Source organism: Pholcus phalangioides, unplaced genomic scaffold (genome assembly GCF_987345545.1).
Source record: "Pholcus phalangioides strain wild (caught in Gottingen) unplaced genomic scaffold, Ppha-v1.0 ptg000008l_1, whole genome shotgun sequence".
In the NCBI taxonomy this organism is placed as follows: domain Eukaryota; kingdom Metazoa; phylum Arthropoda; class Arachnida; order Araneae; family Pholcidae; genus Pholcus; species Pholcus phalangioides.
Window position 1 is genome coordinate 23,586,706 of NW_028301601.1, and position 20,876 is coordinate 23,607,581.

A 20,876-nucleotide genomic window follows, 5' to 3' on the forward strand; every position below is an offset into this window, starting at 1 on the left:
AAATCATGTCTCTCGATGAACGGATATAAGCAGATGGTTGAAGAAGACCCGTTCCATGCCGGAAGCTGTGAGTGTATAAGTTGTGAACTCGACATGAAGTTTATTTCTAAATGATGTTAGTTGTTCTGACATCTGCAATCTATATTTCGAACTATGGGTGGGGTGTATTGACTGAAAATTGTACCGTTGTAGGCATGTTGTTTACTGTCATAAGATTTTTTTTCCACGGAGATATCAGCTCACATTTGCGCCTGAAAGTTGAGAACCACAGAAAATCAACTTCAGCCGAACACCACTGTGGACACGGTGGATTTCAAACTCAGTTTCTCGCGATGCTGCTGAGGGTGATTTATACGTCCCGTCATTTTACATTACTTTGGCAAGTCCAGATTGTTTTGCAAAAAAAAAAGTGCTGTTATTTCACGTATCCTCAACGAAGTCAACTTGCATCTTTATAGGGAGCGTTAGTGATGACGTCACGATCGACATCGCTGATTCCAAACAGAGATGAGCTGCGCGAGATTATAAAGGAAAATGCCATAGGACGTCTCCATTTAAATTATTCTTCTAAAAAAATATGATTACACAAGACTTGCGAGCTTTGAAATATTCAAACTCTTGTGAACAAGCAATGTTAAAAATATAATAATAGTTCGTCTCTAATTAGCTATGAAAGCTTTTTATTCCTCGCATGCTATCCGTTTACGTGCGTTTGGCCTAATTGCTCTGGATATACAGTAGAATCTCTCGATAACGGACACCCATGGGACCAAAAATTTTGTCCACTGACCGGGTGTAACAATTTAGAACGGAACTTCATTTATACGATATTTAATTTACATGACGTTTTGCCTTCTTTGCCATTTGTTCCTACGCATTTTAATTATTGCAAAAATTATACACTGGTGGTTATGAATAGGATTTACGTAAATTTCATATTTACGAAATAACCGCGATAAATGCGAAATTCACGAAATAAATGCGAAATTTTCCAATTTTAACGAATTAATGCAAAAATTTAAATTTTTCCTACTTTTCTGCGAAATCTCAATGATTCAAATTTTTATCGTTAATTCTTCCGTGTGTTTCCAAGCTATATTTGACAATTTAAAAGAATACCAAACTAAAATACGAAAATAAAGTATTTAGTATCACAGACTCCGCGCGTTACATGACTGCGTGCTTCAAATTACTAAAAACATTTCTTGGTGACAACATTTTGCACTACCAATGCTGGGCGCATAAAGTGAATCTCGTGGGTGAAGTATTCATTAAAGAATTCAAAGACCTTAATACTGTTGTGGCCAAGACGAGACGATAACTTTTTTGCACTCAAGAAAAATGAGCAGTGCGTATTTAAGCTGCCAAATAGAAAAAAGTATCACTGTATAAGTAGGCTATTACTGGCAACAAAATTCTTCCCGACGCCTTTAGTATCGAGGCAGAATTCGCGGTTCAAAGCAGGGCCGCAACTAGGGGCGGAGCAAGCGGGTCTGGTGCCCCGGACCACTAGGAGTGCTGAATTCACCCTTTAACTACTTTTTCCACATGGCAAGGGGCGCCAAAATGCTGGTTTGCCCCGACTGACAAAGTATCTAGTTGCGGCCCTGGTTCAAAGGTGTCATTCATCTGAGCGAATACCATATATTGTTGCTTTTCTCAATAAATATGAAGACGATTACTCCATCATAAGTTTCTTAAGTTTTGACAATGAAATTCTAGCTCCTAAAATAGTTCAGTTAACTTTTGTTTCCGAGTCCTGTATGAAAAATTATACTAATCGACAATTTGAATAGATCAAACTTTTCATTCGCACATGTTTTGTGGAGTAAGTTAGTAGATTTGAAATCTTTTGGGCTCAAATTTCTAGAGTAGTTTCACGAAAAAAAAGTGACAAATGAGTAGTCTCGCTTATCCGACATAAACGGGCCGGCAGAACGTCGGATAATACGGACGTGTTAAGGAAAAGCCTATTATTGGTTGCATTTTTCAAGTTCTATAAAAAAAACTTTTGTCAATCTTTTATAATGTAATACCGGACGTACGATAAGAATTTTATGGGCGACTCTCTATTGACAAGTATTTTATGGGCTGATTATGCCCTCTCCCCCCTCTTCTCGCACGTGTCGTCTTAATGAAGGGGGACCCACCTCAGCACGACCGGGAGGGAGAAGGGCTTCATGAATATACGATTTGATAGAAAAATTTGAGTATAACGCTAATTGGCAAGCAGGTATTTTTTCTAGCCATATAGGAGGGGGGGGTGGGGGCCCAGAAGAATCACTTCGCCACAGGGCTTATGCAGGTCCGCAACTAGGACGGATCCGGCTAGTTTGGTGAATCAGGTGCTAGACCAGAGAGGGAACAAATTTCACCGTTTAATCTCTGCTTCAACATTACAAGAGGGTGCCAAAATGCTTGCTTGACAGCTGACCAAACCTCTAGTTGTGGCCCCGGGTCTACGATGGTCTTAAGGTGGTCTTGATGTACCAATGGGTAGGGGCAGAAAAGAGAAAGGAATCTTTTCCCGTGCGGGATCTATTTTTGGTGTCCCCGATGACGTTTCCCAGCTCAACAATTTTTTTTTAACCTTCCAACTCGGATTTGGCACCATTTCCTAGAGAGGTGCCCCTACCCAACAGGTCGCACGGCCTCTGTGGGGACCGAAAGGCTTCAGCCTATAGTTTCCTATAATTTTTGTTTTTTTTTCACACTAGAAATTCTTTATCGAGGGCCCAGTGAAACATCTGGCCTCTTAGGCCCCCAACAAACATCCCAGCCTAGCGTCCCCTGCTGCAGGACGTGGGTGCGATGAATGCATCCAGTCTTCCCGACTAGGCCAGTACGTCCTATAGATATTGTATCAAGTAGTAATGTGTTCCGTATATACCGGGTGACTCGAACCGTCACGTCGTCCGCCAATAGCAGTTTTTTTTTTGTTTTTGTTTTTATTTTTGCCTTGTAGCATTTGCAGCGAATTCACAATGGCACTAAAAATTTTAAGGGAATTAAAATTAATTTAATACTCTAGAATCATGGCCCCCACAAAGGGGGGGGGGACTGACAGGGCTCTAACTGGGGCCCGGAATAGTTCTCACATTTTTTGCTTTTCCACGCTATAAATTTCTACAGAAGGGGCCCGTGAAAAGTCTGACCAGGGCCCGCAAAAGATTACAGCCTGGGGGCTCCTCTCCAGGATGTGGGGTCCATGTCTAGAATACTTTAAGACATTCATTTTTAAAAATATTGTTGGTGCTGCTATCTACTTTCAAAATCAGAAGTGTCTTATGTGGTGATGACGAAGCTCAGGTATAAAAACTAAATTCTTCATTCAGCTTTGCTTCTTATAAACAAAGCTTATAAACTGACCTGAACATCGAGCTTATATTACTGGAAGGAGTATGACGTCAGCGGTCTCCGCCCCGGCAGTGCTGAGAACGGTGTCCCCAACATCGGTGAAAACAAACACGATCCCCCATAGAGATCAATGTTAAAATTGCCGATTTTAGCGTAGAAATGCGGAAATTTAGTGGGGTTTCCCGCCACATCAATAATTTTTAAAATTGTATTGAATTTTTGATTTTCGAAATATTGAGTTCGCTTAGAGATACGAGAAGCCCAGAAAATTAAATGTAAATTAATGAGCCAGACCCACTTTTGAGGTGGATATTCATGCAATAACATTAATTTCAGCTTTTTATTTATATCTTCTCAAGCACGAAAATGAGAATTAATGTCTCTGTATTGTCTTATATTATCCAATTGCAACTCTCAATCCACATAGTTTAGGATGTTTTGAAATTAATTATGGGCCCATATAAATTACATTGGAGAAATTCTGCAGCTTTAATCAAGCATTTTTTTAAGCAAAAACAGGCAGATCGATTCATTTCTATGTTCCTTTCATTTAGATTTGTTCCTTTCATGAGTTGCATGTGGTATTCCTTTCATGAGAGCAATTAAAGATAATTCCAGAATTAATGAAAGAGATCCTTTCAGCATTGACGAAATTGATAATTTCAATATTAATGGAAGTGATAATTCCAGAATTAATGAAAGTGATAATTCCAGCATTAATGAAAGAGATTTCAGTTATAAAATAAATGAAAGTGATAATTCCAGCATTAATGAAAGATAATTCCAGAATTAATTAAAGATTTCCAGCGTTAATGGAAGATAATTCGGAATTAATGAAAGATAATTCGGAATTAATGAAAGATAATTCGGAATTAATGAAAGATAATTCGGAATTAATGAAAGATAATTCGGAATTAATGAAAGATAATTCGGAATTAATGAAAGATAATTCGGAATTAATGAAAGATGATTTCACAAGAAATGAAAGAAAAGTTCTAGTTTTAATAAAACAGATAATTTCAGTTCCAAAATAAATGAAAGCGATAATTTCAGTATCAATGAAAGATATAATTCCAGAATTAAGAAAAAGGAATAATTCCAAAATTAATGAAAGAAAAATTCTAGAATTAATTAAAGAAATAATTTCAATATTAATGAAAGAAAAAATTCTAGAATTAATTAAAGAAATAATTTCAGCATTGATGAAAGTGATAATTCCAGAATTAATGAGATATAAGTTCAGAACCAATGGAAGCAGCATTAATGAAAAAGTTATAATTCCAAAATTAATGAAAAAGGTAATTCCAAAATTAATGAAACAGATAATTCCAGAATTAATGAGATATAATTTCAGAATCAATGAAAGAAATAATTCCAGCATTAATAAAAGAAATAATTTAAGCATTTATAATGAAAGAAATAATTTCAGCATTAATGAAAGAAATAATTTAGGTATTTATAATGAAAGAAATAATTTCAGCATTAATGAAAGAAGTAATTTCAGCATTAATGAAAGAATTAATTTCAGCATTAATGAAAGAAATAATTTCAGCATTAATGAAAGAAATAATTTCAGCATTAATGAGAGAAATAGTTTCGGTATTTATAATGAAAGAAACCAATCCATAATCGATGAAAGCAATTACTCCAGAATTAATGAAAGCAAATGAAGTAATGAAAGCAAATGAAGTAATGAAAGAAATAATAATTAATAAAGGAAATAATTCCAGAATTAATGAAAGAAAATTCCAGAATAAATGAAGGAAAATCCAGAATTAATGAAGGAAAATTCAAGAATTGATGAAAGAAATTTTTCAACATTTACAAAAAAAGAAAAAAATTCCATCATTAATGAAAGAAAATATAATTTAGTATTTTTTCATCTTTACATGAGTTTTCTATCCTTTTTTTTTTAATCTTTGAAACCCAATATTCAGCTCGATGGACCAGAAAGATCGAATTTCCAGTTCAGTTATTTTTTCAAGACCCAAGGAGATATCCAAAACCAAAGACCTCCAAACAAGCAAACGGCAGGGAAGATCGTAAGTGGATTTCCACACTCCACTTTAGAGTAAGTGCTGCCATCTAACCACAAATTTAAAAGTGACTCACGTGGTGATAATGATGTTTAAAGGAAAAAAAACTATATTTTTCATTCCGCCCAGTTCCTTATAAACAAAGCTCATAAACTGAACTGGGAATTTGAACTGAAAGTTCGGTTATTTTATTTGAAAATAAGGAGACGTCCGAAACAAAAACCTCTTAATGAGCAGACGACAGATGGTTTATCCGGTTCCCTACAAGTTAAGCTCACAAACAGAACTGGTAGTTCGAACTTCCAGTTCAGTAATTTTTTGAGGACACAAGGAGACGTCCAAAACAAGTAACCTGGAGAGAAGCAGACGACAGATTCTGAGGCTTGATTTATATACTGTTGGTGCTGCCATCTAATCTCGAAATTTCAGACAACTCATGCGATGATGAAAAAAAGAGTAAAAGGGAGAGAGGGAGAAAGAGTTCTTTGTTATTTTTTAGCATAAACTTTTTTTATGAGACGAAAATTTCGGTAACAAAATTCGCACATTTGCAATAGTCGATATTATGAATAACAATTATTATATCATAATTATTTATTCATAATTAATCATTAAATCATAATTATTTCTTTCCACAAAAAAATTCTGACAATATGGATGATTGAATACATAAATGAAAATACGGGTTATGTGGTCTTCAGATAGGGTTACCAGATCCAAAACTCAAAAAGGAGGACGCCTGGTGCAAACCTTAGGCAGTGCCGTCTTAACGCATGCCCCTCCCCCCTCCCCCCGGCCACGCCCGGATGGCTTCAAGAAAAGAGGTACCTCAGAAAAAAGAGTCAATTGAAGTTTTCGAGAATTTTTCAGGTAAGGCCTCCAAAAAATCGCTTGGCTCGGGGGCCTGTGATCAGGGGCGGCTCGAGCTTACTTGCCGCCCGGGTGCGAAGCCTCATTTGTCACCCCTAATTGTGACACTCGCGAGTGGCTGACAGGGTTTCAGTGAAGGGCACCTCGAGATAATCTTGATTTTTTTTTCAGGAAAAAAAGCTGCACACCATTGTTTACCGTGCAAAATGTTCGTGACCTTATTTTACCATAACAATGCCATATAACTTAATCCTTAAAACAACACTTATTTTGATGAGCCAGAACTTGGTCCACTTCGTGGGCCGATCTGGGCACCTCTGGCACCGGGATGTTAAGTGACAATTAAATCTGGTTCCGATTTTTAATCGTAAATATGCAAATAGGTAGGTAGGAATTTTTAGCTAGGTAGTAGTGCCTCTCCCGGAAAAATCGCTTTGTATGTGTGCGTATGATATTGTTAAGACAGCCACTGGGCGTACTTTATGAAAATTGTGAAATGCTAATCGAAAAACTCAGCAATAATGTAAAGTCTAGTTTGCAATATTATTGGTTTCTCATCTTTTGTGCCATCCTTGTGATAACGATCATCAACCATACAATCAAGTGTTCTTAAAATTTTAGGATCTTCTAACGGATGATCGATGTTGAAAAAAAGTGTACGTTAAAAAAATCCATTTCATATCTTTTTGTGGTGCCCCTTTTGTGCTGATGCCCTAAGCACGTGATTATTTTGCTTAATGATTAATCCGGCCCTGGCTAACAGGGAGTGAAATACATTGAAGCGCTATTCCACGGATCTGAGAATCAGAAAAGTGTCCGTTAACGGGGAGGTTCCACTGTATATTTTTCATTAAATTTGAATTTTTGTTTTCAAATAATTTTCTATCATTAATTAATTAACTGTTTCTGATAAATTATATCTTTTATTAAATCTGAAGTTTGTCCCAAAAATTCGGAAATAATTATTTCCCGATAATTTTAAATTTTCATGAATTATAAAAAATTACTTCTTTCAAAAACTTAATTTTTTTAATAAATTATTACTTTTAACAATTTTGAAATTACTCTTGACAATTCCTATGTTATCTCATATTCCTATATCTCTCGGTAATTCTTATTTCTATCAGTTGTTCTGAAATTATTGCTATTTCGGTAATTCTGTGATTATTTTTTCATTTATCCTAAAATTATTCTTTTCAATAATTCTAAAATTGTTTCTTCAATTCAATTCAATCACTGATATTATGATCGAATCCATGATTCAGTGCAGTATCCTGCATTCTAGTAGCGGGCCAAACCACCACCACCTATAGAACAAGGCCTCCGCATGAAGCTCGTGACGTCACTGAAGGCCATTTACTTATTGTTAGAACTCCTTAATACACATCCTTAATACATATACTCCGTATATGAAGGCGTCTTACCTATTGTCATTGGATATAGCAGGCCGACGCATGTGATATCTTTACAATTTTTTGCAATGTATCCAATGGCAATAGGAGAAATGGCCTTCTTCATTGACGTCACAAGCTTCGTGCGGAGGCCTTGTGCTATAGGTGGTGTTGGCCAAACGCACGTAAACGGATAGCATAGAGGGCCGCAATTAGATGCTTGGTCAGCCGAGGTACGCACGCATTTTGGCGCACCCTCATAATTTGAAGGAGAGGTTAAAAAGTGAAATTTGCGCCCCCCTCTAGTCCGACGCCCGGGGCACCAGAGCCGCCTGCACCCCCCCCCCCCTAGTTGCGGCCCTGATAGCATGCGAGAAATTAAAGGGTTTCATAGCTGATAAGAGACGAACTATCGTTACATTTTTAACATTGCATGTTCACAAGAGTTTGAAGTTTTCATTTCAAAAGCTTACAAGTCTTATTTTTTGATCATAATTTTTTTAGAAAAATAATTTAAACATAGGCTTATCTGCGTCTTATGGCATTTTCCTTTATAATCTCGCTCAGCTCATGTTTGTTTGGAATCAGTGCTGCCAGTCGTGACGTCACACTAATGAGCCCTATACTTCATTATAGTCAATGAATTAAACTATTCTCCAAATTTAATTATAAATTATATTATGATTAATTATGACTATGAAATGTGTGAATAATCGTCGCACAAAAATTTGTCTTTTTTTTTATCTTTTTCCTTCTTCAGAATTTATTTCAATCCACTGAAGTTGTGCTTGTTTGCAGTTTGCAGTAGAGGTTTAGTATCTTTTATTATTTTGCAATTTTAGTGCTGATTTGTAACCTTTTTTTTTTTCAGATTTGGCAATATTTATGGCGATAAATCGGGATGACCCGTGTTTCCTATAAAACAATAGGGTCAGTTCTATTTTCGTTATTGTATCTATCCTACTATTGAGTTTTTGCTGCCGTCTAAGAAACATAAAATCAACTCCATAATATGATCTTTTAATTCACGCACTGGAATACCAATACCATACGTGGTGGGTTCAGGGTTCCAATTATCGCTGCAGTAGCGATACATACCCCCTTTGTTTAGCTACGCCTTCTGCTAGCGTTTATTGCATGAAACCATGAATAACTTATGTGCAGACTAAATATATATTTTGGGTGCTTCACTTTTAGAAGCTAATGCCCTTACGGGCTTCACAATACGGTTCAGGGTTTAATGTTCGTCGATCACGAGAGAAGCCATTAGAAGCATCACTAATTATTTCATGTCCTATTGTTATTAGCAGCTTTTGTTGCGTCCGTTCCGGGGGGGGGGGAAACGAGCCCAGGGTCGTGAATAGTTCGAAACGAAAAAACAGGGTCTTGTAAGGGCCGGTTATATTATGCATTTGTTTCTAACGAAAAAATAATAGAAAGTTTAGTTACAATTATTATATGATTTACAGGGTAATTATTATTCAGTTACTTAGAGTGAATAAAGGATATATACCACCACCAATTATTTACATTCAGGTATATTTTTATAGAGGGGCGTAGCCCGCCTTCCGAGTCTATTTACAACTGGAATATGTGCTGTTGTCATGGCCCCCACATCCTGTAGCGGGGCCCCTAGGCTGGGATCTTTTGCGGGCCCCTCGGTCAGACTTTTAACGGGCCCCTTCTGTGTGTGTTGATAATTTATAGCGTGAAAAAGCAAAAAAATGATGATAATCGTCCCGGGCCAAAGGGCTAGAGCCCTGTCAGCCCCCCCCCCCATGTGGGGGCCATGACTGTTGTCTATGAGATATGAATTCAAATACTCATTGCAGTGTATGATTCATTTTGTATATCTTAGATGGCAGCAGAAGTCCCAGTGGGAGAAATATATAATGTAGTTAGATTTATATCTAATAGATGACAGCAAATAGCCTAGGGGCCGTTCAAGTATTACGTCATCATCGATGGGGGGGGGGGTTTACGATTTGCTGACTTTTGATCACTGAGCTATAAGTAAACTACTAACTTATAGCTCAGTGCTTTTGATGAAAGAGGGGACGGGGGTTTGGATAATGATTACGTCATCAAGCACCCTTTATGAAAATATGAGTTAGAATTCAGAGGGGCGGAGCTGATGACGAAATTTTGCTGACAATGTGGGGGGGGGTCAACGTTTTGCTGACGGAGGGGTAGGGGGGTCAAAAATGGCTAAAAATTTGCTTTCGTAATACTTGAACGCCCCCTCCCCCCTAGTTAAAAAAAGTAAATACATTATTTATTTCGATCCAATGTGGTGAAAAGTCCTTGTATTTTTATCAGTCCAAAAAATTATGCTCAAGAAAATGTAAACAATAAACATCTGGAGGCGTTTAAATCAAAATGGTCTTCCCAGTGAACATGTGCCAAATAAAATGAGCTTGAAGCAATTAAGATGAGGCATTTATATTCGAAAAACGTCCTTTTTCTAGTCCTTTTCGCAGCGACGACGATATGCGATGACGTCGGATCGTCGCCATCGTCGAAGATGTCGACTTACGAACATCTCTACCAACTGGGCGTGGATGCCTACCTCGAGAATAGATGGCAGGACTGCGTCACGTTCTTCGAGAAGGCCCTCGAGGATTACTCCTACAACAGGATCCTCCTCGTCCAGTGCAGGAGCCGCTGCGGCAAGCTCGACGATGGCGAGGGCGATCTCATCAAGGATGACGACTTGCGGTTCTTCGAGTCCGTCATCAGGAAAGCGGCCTGTCTCCTAAAATGCGAGCCTCATACGAATCTACAGAATAAGAAATCCCCTCCTTCCAAAGCTGCTGCGGAGAATTTCGAGAAGAGAATTCCCTACAATTATTTACAGCTGTGCTATTTCAAGGTAACCTTGTTAAGAATTTTGCTCGTTAATTCTCAAAAATATTGTCTCAACCGATGTGTTTTTCAATAATGCCATGAAGGAGTTCACTTCCGTTATTGAAAACGTGAGTCCACTTTATAGGGAATAGGAGTCAGAGCACTGCCTACTCAATTCAAGGCCAACACAGCTAGTGATTACGTGACTTTATACATCCGATCCTTGGGCAAGGCCAACTCAATGTGTTTAGGTTTAGTCAAATGACGCATTCTGTGTGAGAGGCGCAGGGAATGAACATTGGGAATACATTTATGTCTGTAGGGGGATATCTGGAGGGGGAATATATTCCCTAGGTTGGACAGATAAAGACACATGATCTCTAGCTTCATTGGCGAATCAGGGGTTTTTGCTATTTGTTGCATGGCAGCTGAATTCAATGCTAATAAAGATAGAGATCACATGGTTTTATCCGTTCGATCCTCAGGCATGGTCCGACTCAGTGATTGGTCACGGGACTCATTCTGTCTGAGGTTCTGGGGATGAATTTAGGGAATATATTTATATTCACAGGGAATAGACTCGTATTCATAGGTCTGACAGATGAAGTTGTGTAATTTCTAACTTTGTTGGCCGAGGTTAGAGGCGAGTCAATGGTTTTGCCACCTTTGGCATGGAAACTGAATTCAAGGCTAACAAAGCTAGAGATCACATGACTTTAACCGTCTGATCCTTGGACATCATGGACTCAATATGTTTGGTCCCGTGCCACGTTCTGTCTGAGGTGCTAAGGGAATATATTTATGTTTGTAGGGGATGTATTTATATCTGGAGGGGGAATATTCTCTATGTTGGTTGAATAAAGACACACGATCTCTAGCTCTACTGGCCGTGGTCAGGGGTGAATCAATGATTTTGTTATTCGTTGCATGGCAGCTGAATTCAAGGCTAATGAAGATAGAGATCACATGACTTTATCAGTTCTATATTCTGGCATGATCCGACTCTGTGTTTGGTCACTTGGCACATTCTATCTGAGGTGCTAGGGATGTGCGTAGGGAATATATTCACAGGGAATAGACTCATATTCATAAGTTCCTATAAATATATATTCCCAAATATATTTCCTAGGTTGGACAGATAAAGTCGTGTAATTTCTAACTTTGTTGGCCACCAAACCAGAACATGGCTCCCACTCTGTCCCAAGAGAGGAATATAAGCGGTTAACGAAGCCACGCTGGAGATTGGCTGAGGTTAGAGGCAAGTCAGTGGTTTTGCCACCTTTGCACAACAACTCAATTCAAGGCTACCAAAGCTAGAGACCACATGACCTTAACTGTCTGATCCTTGGACATCATCGACTTGATGTGCTTGGTCACATGGCACATTCTGTCTGAGAAGCTGGGAGATGAACGTTGGGAATATATGTTCATATGGGATATATTCATATTTGGAGGGAATATATTCCCAAGGTTGGACAGATAAAGATACGTGATCCTTTAGCTTTGTTGACTTTGTGTTGAGTCTGCCATGCATGCGGACTATACAAATTTTGCCCACCCTTTCCCCACTCTAGTCTAAGTGTCTTGACCATTCAGTTCTTAAATTCGCCACCCTGGGCTGTAGCCACCTTAAACCCCTCCCATTTCGTAAATATACCTCTGTCTCTAAATCACTTACATACAAGTCTTCACACTCTAGGTCATTCTTTTTGCTCACCAGGTTACTGTTTTGGTTGCACCCATGCTTGCACACTCTTTTGATTGCTAACTGACATGATTTCTCACTTTTTAAGTCACTCTTATGCTCAAACTATCAGATACAGCTATAGTTATATTCCCTTTTTAGTGATGTGTGGATGATTTTCTTCTTTGGCAAGAAAAATGACAGAAAGCTGCTGAGTAAAACAAAGAGTAGTCATGCTTTCAAACGTTTTTCTTGCCGAAGAAAAAATTGCAGAGTGACCTTGATCCGATGTAAGTATGGGAATGACCTAAAGAGTGTATGAACATCAGATTGACCAAAGGAGTGACCTAGATAATGAGAGACAAGTTCAGGAAATGACCAAAAGATGACAGGTAGTGTGCAAACATGTGAAGGACCGAATGAGTGACTTTGAGACAGAGGCATATTTACAGGGGCTATTCCCAGGATGAAAAATTTGAGGAATGAATGGTCAAAAAAATTAGGCGAGAATGGCTGCAAAACCATAAATATGCCTGAAGAGTGAGGGACTAGATCAGTGAGTGATCAAACAATTGACCTAGTGGTTTGCAAACATACGATCAGTGACTAAACTAGTGATCTAGAGAGCAAGCAACTAAATCAGTGAGCAACCAAAAGAATGATGAGAGAGAATTTGTAAGTATGTGAGTGAACAAAAGAGTGTCTTAGAGCGTGTGCAAGCATGTGAATAACCAAAAGAGTAACCTAGAAAGTGTGTGAGCATAGGAGTGACCAACATGACTATTAGGTATATGTTTTTTATAGTGTAACATCCTATCAGATTCTGATGTTAATTTTTTTTTTTGTCAAAAGGTCAATAACATCGAGAAAGCTGCTTCTTCAGCGTTTACTTTTCTGCTCCAAAATCCAGATCATGATGTCATGCAAACTAACCTGCAATATTACCTCGGCGAGCCAGATATTACCATCGATAAGATACAAAGCCTGGAAATCGAGGATTATCAGGTTGGTTCTTTTATTTTACATTGTCTTATATTTCAGAGTGCAACGAATCCTCACTTTATTGAATTAATGGATTTAATTAATGAATTAATTGAAGGATAAAGAGGTATATGTTGAATTCAGTTTTTTTTTCAAACACAAAGTAACACAATTTGTTGTGTATAATCTTCAGCGACATATAAACCCATAGATGTAAATTTTACTACGTTGAAAAAAAAATATTGTTGCATGATCCAGTCCTTGACAAATCCCAGGTTGCGAAGGTGACCAAATGTTTGGCATTCATACTTAAATATTCATGTGCATGATTGCCAAATAGAGTCTGAGGAGAACACAAAATTTGTGTGAATTATGCCTACTAGTAGTATAGTGGTGAGATGCTCATCAGGTGTGTGGGTTCCATCCCAGGGAAGGATGAAATGATAAGTTCTTTGAGAGAAAGGGTTTTCAGACCAGCAAAAGATAAATAAGTGAAAATGATAATTTGCAGACTGGCAACTAATAAGTGAGAGAAAGGATTTCAGGATTTGCAAAAAATACGTAAATGGGAGAAAGTATTTTTAGACTAGCAAAAAATAACTAAATAGGAGAAATGGGCAGTGTAGCAAAAAATAAGTGCAAGTCGTAATTTGCAGACTGACTGGCAATGAATAAGTGCAAGAAATAACTTTGAGACTGGCAAAAAATAAGTAAGCGGTAGAAAAAGAGTATTTTCAAACCAGCAAAAAATAAATAAATAGGAGAAATAGGTGGTGTACCAGCATGGCAGAAAACAAATAAATGGAAGTAATAATTTGCAGTAAATAAGCGAGAGAAATGATTTTCAGACTGGCAAAACATAAATAAATGAGGGAAAAGACGGCGTACCATCAAAAAATAAATAAGCAAGAGAAATAGTTTGTGAACTGGCTACAAATATAGAAATTAATGAATTACTGGTACTACAAATATAGAAATTAATGAATTACTGGTACTACAAATATAGAAATTAATGAATTACTGGTACTACAAATATAGAAATTAATGAATTACTGGTACTACAAATATAAAATTAATGAATTAGTGGTTGCAGACTGGCAAAAAAGTAAATGGGGGAAATAATTTGAGGATTGTAAAAAAAAGTGTGTGAAATGTTTTGTGATAGGCAAAAAATTCATAAATTGTAAAAATAATTTTCAGACAACAAAAAAAAAGCTATAATAAATACATAAATAGAAATAAGTTACAAACCAAAAAAAAAAAACGAGGGGGGGGGGGGAGAAATACGTAGTGGACAGATAAAAAGTAAATAAATAGGAAATATAATTTGCAGACCCGCTGATGACTAAGACAGAAATAAAAACCAATTAGAAATGGTTTAATATTTAAAGTTAATTATGTATCGACATAGGCTTACACCGAATTTTCTCGAGGGGGGGGGGGTTTCGATTTTTTTCCTTCTGAGCAGGGTTGTCTTAAGAGCATCATGGGCCCCAGGCCAAGTGGTTTTTCTAAGGCCCTACGTTGTAAATTTTAAAAAATTTCAACCGGATTTTGATTTTTTGTGAGGCCCCTGGGCCGTGCCGGGGTGGGCCTATGCGTTAAGATGGCCCTGCTTCTTTGCTTTGGGTTCGAATCCCAGTTCGGCATGGATGTTTACTAACACTAACAAATTTCCTGGACGGATCATGCTGATTCCTTGGGAATATGTGAGGATCACATCGTTATAAAAAAAAGAACCCCGTTGCTTACGCCAATATGTATCAAAAATATGAATTGGAAGGAATGTTTTGCAGACTGGTAGGAAATTCTCATGAAGTAGCCACCAGTAGGTGAAGAACACTGTCACTGTGGTGGTTGAGTGGTCATAGTGACAAACTCACATTGTGAGGATCCAGGTTCAAACCTCACTGTCCCCTCTGTGGTGGTTGGCTGAAGTTCATTTTCTGATGTTCCGAACTTTGAGGCGTGAATGCAAGCCAATCTCTTCGTTAAAAAGTCTCGCTGCAGGGATCAACAGGCCTACAATGGTATAATTATTCATTCATTACACTCACTGTGAGTTAAGAAAAAACTCATAGTTTAAAAAAATTGATTGTAGATGAAAGCTCTACACATAAAAAGCATTACACCGAAACAAATTTCACTGAAGGTTTACTATATGTACACATATACATTCCAACATGTACCATTTCGTTAGAAGTTTCACAGAGGAATATGGACGAGGTGCACATGTCTGGTTTAGTAATAGTAGTTGAACACTGGTCTAACCCAAGAAGCCCTAAATTTTTTATTTTCCAGACACCATTAAAAACAAGGTACTTTGGTGGCTCCTCTTGACACACCTATTAGGTCACAGCATTATAATGTGTAGATAACATTTGTATTATTGCCATAAATTTTATTTTTTGAACAAAATTTCTTGATTTACGTCTTATTGGGTATATGTATTTAATGAACAGGAGCTGTTTCTCGAAGCTGCTCATATGTACACGGAAAAAAGGTATGCAGATGTTATAGAGCTGATGGAGAAAGCATTGCAAGAATATTTGCTTGCAGAAGAGAAATGCAGATTGCTTTGTGAAGATCCTACTTCAGAGGTTACACCAACAGAAATCCATGTGATAATTGCTCGTAAGTTTGATGAATTGACACTACTACTACTCAACTGCAAAGGTGCAAAACATGCACCTTATACACATTCCTCTGCGAAATTTCTAATGAATTGATTTATACCGTAATGTGTATTCTAAGTGTACGTGTGGCTTCTAACGTATATATATATATATATATATATATGGTGCTCGTTTCTTATTCTTGTTGGTGCTGCCATTTGCATGGTGTCTACCATCACGGAAAAGTCACAAAGTCACAGAATGAGAAAAAATTCATGGAAAAGTCATAAAATTTGGGCGAAGGTCACAGATTTTTTGTCTTAAGTTTTTTTTTTCCCATTTTCGGGAGCATTCAGTATTCTTTCTCCAAGCTTTTTTTTTTGCTGGGGTGGGGCATTCGTAAACGAAAAACAAGAAAGACATTATCTGTCAATGTGTATATTGGGGAAGAGGATGGGTATCGTTATAGGTAGGGGGGAAAAAGAGCTATTTAGCTGGATGAATAAAAAGAGCAACTTTTTCTTTCATTTGTTTGTTTGTTGGGACTTTTCAACATATGCAATATTTTCCTGAAGCAGTGGACTAACGACCTCTTGGGAACAATATTGTTTTCCATATGAGAAAGAACATGACCCCCATATCGTGGGACAGGGCTCCTTGACCGGGATCTTTGGTTGGACCTCAAATCCAGAGTTTTCATGGGGAGGGAGGGGGCCTATAGTGAATTTATAACAGGAAAAACAATGATGGTAATTGTCCCAGGTCCCAGGTCTCAAGGCTATAGCCCTGCCTTGTGGGGACCATGAAAAGGGACACCAATCCCCCCCCCCCCCCAAGGAAGAAAGTTGTGTTTTTTAGCAATATGTCGCGGGTATTTTTTTTGGGGGGGGGGGCTTGTTGTGCCAGTCTTTACCGACTAGCTGCCACAGTGGTGGATTAAAATCGGTCGAGGCTCCGGGTGCAAAAGTAAATATTGGGCCCCCCCCCCCCCCTTATGTTAAGAAAAGTTTGTTTGAAGTGTGAAGTTTGTTTTTTCAGAGCCTTTAGAAGTCAGGGCCTCAGTCATGTGCCCAGTGTGTCCACCGTTAAATCCGCCTCTGGGCTGCCCCTAAAGTTTGCCTCCCGGTGCAGTTGCCTCTGCCCCGCCACTCCCTTTAGTTCTGACCCTTCACTGCGACAAGCTTGAGGTATTGATTTGCATACCAAATCTATGCTTTGAAGTGATTCTTTAAAATAAGAAAATCTGCCCAACTATTCTGGGAAGCTACTGATGAATTAGACTATGGAATTGCAGGTGACAAAAGTTTGAGAATCACTGGAATATGGTGACAAGCTTGCGATCTAGGTTGATGATAGAGCAAATAACAAGTGTATAATATCGGACTTCGAAATATGTGAAATTCATCCTCCGAAAGGGCCTTTGACATTTGAAGACTGGACACGCCCAGCTTCCCATTTCAGAGAGATATCAAAGCGTTCCTGGAGGATCGGTGTATCCGGGAAATTTTATCATAAACAACAAAACATTGATGCCTCAGATGAAGGCAACAAAAAATAAAATATATATATATAAACGATCGTCAATCTGAAATCATATAACAGATGATCAGAATCGAAACAACAAATGCCAATAAGCAATCAAAATTATAAATAAGATTATACAATGATGGCATATAGTCCCTCCCATAAGAAAGGGCCCTTCCTTGGTCCAATGCCCCTCCCACATCCTGCAGCAGGGCCCCTAAGTTAATGTTCTTGGCGTGCACAGGCCAGTTTTTTCACAAGCCAGGCCAGTTTTTTCACAAGCCCCTGTATAGTGAGGCCCACTATTGTGTGAAAAAATAATAATCAAGAATTATCTCGGGCCTCCAAACTGGAGCCTTGTAAGCCCCTACTGTGCTTCCCTGCGCGAGTGTATGGTTATATGGGTGAGAAAGCCTCTTGGAAAAAGACATTTGAATCTGGTGAAACTGATAAAGAACTGAAAATGGAAAGGGCTTTTTTATGTCATACATTTGATTTCACAGGCCATTGTAAAAGCTGCTCCACATGTATATAGAATCACAGTCCCAATTACTATAAGCAATCTTTTCTCCATGTTAATGATATTGGTCCGTTCTGTTCTTTGCAAAAGTGATAACAATACCCAAATGATACCATTATCCGTTATTAACAAGCAGCATCAACTGCATATTTTCATTGTAGCTGCTTACATCAGGACCATAACCAGGACTGGTTGGGGGGAGGGGGGTTAGCAAACATGACTTTGTCATCCCTCCACTGTCAAATTCAATTATTTTATAACAAACTTCCTAAAATTTGTGCCACCCTAAAGTTTCCCACCCAGGGCAGTTATCCCCCACTTCCAGCCCTGCTCTCATGGGGCTTGTGTCGATGTATCCTCACTGTGAGGAGATGGTTCTGATTGTGTGAGTGCATATGCATTTCGGTGCATCAGTATTTAATGGCTGAGTGGTTTGTTACACACCGTTATGCATTATCTCATTAAATTTCATTCATCACTTAAATTTAACTCTTTGGCTGTGGGAATATTCAGAGAAAATTTTTTTCCTTCTGCAGGAATCGAAAAAACTTTCTTTCTTTCAGTTTTCTGTTGTGAAAATAGATGGCAATCAAACAATTCAATACAATAAAAAAAAGGTGATACAAACAAACAAAACTAGGGTTCAAACCCAGTCACTAACACTGATGATTGAAGAGAGAGGGGAGCGGGGGGGGGGAGGGAGAGAGAGAGAGGACAGGATAAGATAGATATACACACTTTATCACTACCTCATTATGTGTACCCAGCCCATACAATACAACAAGCAAACCTATCCAAGAATAGAGAAATAAAAAACTATAAAATATATGTTGTACACCATTTATAGGCTATTTTAAGAAATTTGAAAAACATTCAAAATCGTCAGAGGATAATTGAGCAGGCTACTACGCTCATCATCCATAGATGATGGAAGTGCTTTAAGGGTTAAGCTTTAATTTTGTTCAAAGCCTGTTGATTTGTCAGTACAAGGTAAAAAAGTTATAGAATTTTTCACCAGGTGGCATTTTGTTTCTTATTATTGTGTAGAGCATGGTCGATTTAGTATACCTGGATACTTTTTCCATTGCTCCATCTTCATTCATTCAAAAGTTAGCACCACTTGAAGATCTTGTTTACGGTGACATACGTGCAGCTTCTTACAATCATTTTGGAATGCCCAGGAACAAAAAGATAGATTTGATAGAAATACAGAACATTGGAAAACACGTACTCTTGAAACATGGCAGACAGAATAATTAAAGTAGCATAATGGTGTAGCAATATAAGTAAATGCAAAATAAGAAAAGATAGAATGCCACCTGGCGGAAAATTTAGAAACTTTTTGTGTCATCTAAGCAAGATAGACAAAAAAAAAATTCAACAATCAGGTCGTAGAAAGACATTTAGTCAGTAAAAAACATACTTGATGAAGACTTTTGAATCGTGAATTGAAGATGTTGAAAAAATTAGTGTAATTAAATCTGGTGCGATCACTACAAGGTATTTTGCTGCTTATTCATGAGTTATTACAATGATTTTTAAAATTGTTATTATAGTTTGCAGTACCTTTGTAAATAGTTGTTACGTAAGTGCAGTATCATGTTGCAAGTCTGCTTGTTCTCTGCGGAGAGAGGGGTTCTGTGGAAGTTAGCAATCTCCTATCAGAAAACATTTTTTTTACAATAAGTTTCAGAGCAAATAATTTCATACTTTGTGCAGCGATTTCACACCAGGCCAGCCAGCATACGGGGTCAATTTTTTTTCTTCGTTTTTAACATTTAGACAGATGCGAGTTCCACTTTATGGAACCGTTAACGGTCACATTTTACTTCTTTTTTTGACAAATCAAGAGGGACCTTCATAGCAAGGGATTTGGAGATGCAAAATCATTGACCCACAGGTGGCTGACCTGTGCCTCATGCATTTGTGACGTCAGTATTATTGCTATAGTCAATCGCTGCTCCCTATCCTGCATTTTTTCCCCCACAATTATCTCCGAGTTATCGCTTGAAGCGGCAAACCTGTTACAGTGGAACCTCTCTTGAGAACACAGTAGCGGACACCTTCCGTCTGGGCCGCAACTAGATGCTTGGTCAGCCGGGGCAAACACACTTACCTCCCTTGTAATGTTTAAGGTGTGGTTAAATGGTGAAATTCGCGCCCACTCTGGCCCGGCGTCCAGGGCACCAGACCCGCCTGCTGTCACCCTTTCCCCCCCCCTCAAATGTGGCCTTGCCTCCCGTTAACGGTCACTTTTTCTGAATTACGTCGAGTGCCTCAACGTATTTATTTTACTATTCATTAATAGACGCTTCTCGTTAGCGGACGAAGTCTTCGGTCCCGGAGGTGCCCGTTATCGAGAGGTTCTACTGTATTAAGCTCGAAGATTACAAACGCGGTCTTCTTTATAGGCTCCCACGTATTATAAAAAAAGTCTCAAGCGGTATTTTGTGAATGGTTTATTCGATGCCCTAACTATACCTGCTATTTCAAACCCTACCTTTATGCATCGTATTTTTGACGCTACGTAGGATTTAGAATAAATCTATTTCTATCCACGAGGTAGTTACATGATTTTTAGTCGATTGACACTGGAAAGAGAGATCGATGTCGGAATTGGCGGAAGAATGTTCTATTGCTTGTTGTAAATTCTCTAAACTGTCTTGACATTCTTGTTCCCCCTCCTCCTCTTACGCTGAGCTTTGATCCTCTTGCCCTGAACCCTGGAGGTTTCCCCTTTGCGAAATTTGCTGAGAGCCTCGTTCCAGCTTCCAGCGATGTCAGCAGGTGGATCGTCGTTGATTATGGGCCTGATGGGTTCATCTGAGAATAACACTGGCCAAATATCTGTCTCAGTCTCGTTGTTCCGCCCGTTGTCGTGGATCATCGGCAAAATCCTGTCGGCCTCCCCAGTCGGTAAGGTCTCTCTCCACGCTTCCGACGCAGGTTCCGTCTCGCGGCACAGCTGCTGCTTCATCGCACCTCGATCGGACCTCGGTCCGTTTTCTTTGGTTTTCGTCCGAGAAGGACGTTGTTCGCTCGATGCGTTCC

The 20,876-nt window shown here is 38.5% G+C and overlaps 1 protein-coding gene across 1 annotated transcript in view; it reads left to right on the forward strand.

Annotated features, from left to right (window-relative positions):
- The first annotated feature begins 9,971 nt into the window (after positions 1-9,971).
- LOC149084046 (prolyl 3-hydroxylase 1-like) overlaps positions 9,972-20,876 on the forward strand; it is a 35,440-nt gene continuing 24,535 nt past the window's right edge. The window contains exons 1-3 of the mRNA XM_089234388.1: positions 9,972-10,526; positions 13,038-13,190; positions 15,629-15,800. Coding sequence (XP_089090514.1) covers positions 10,086-10,526; positions 13,038-13,190; positions 15,629-15,800 — 766 coding nt within the window. The 5' untranslated portion in view covers positions 9,972-10,085. The remainder of the gene's footprint in view (positions 10,527-13,037; positions 13,191-15,628; positions 15,801-20,876) is intronic.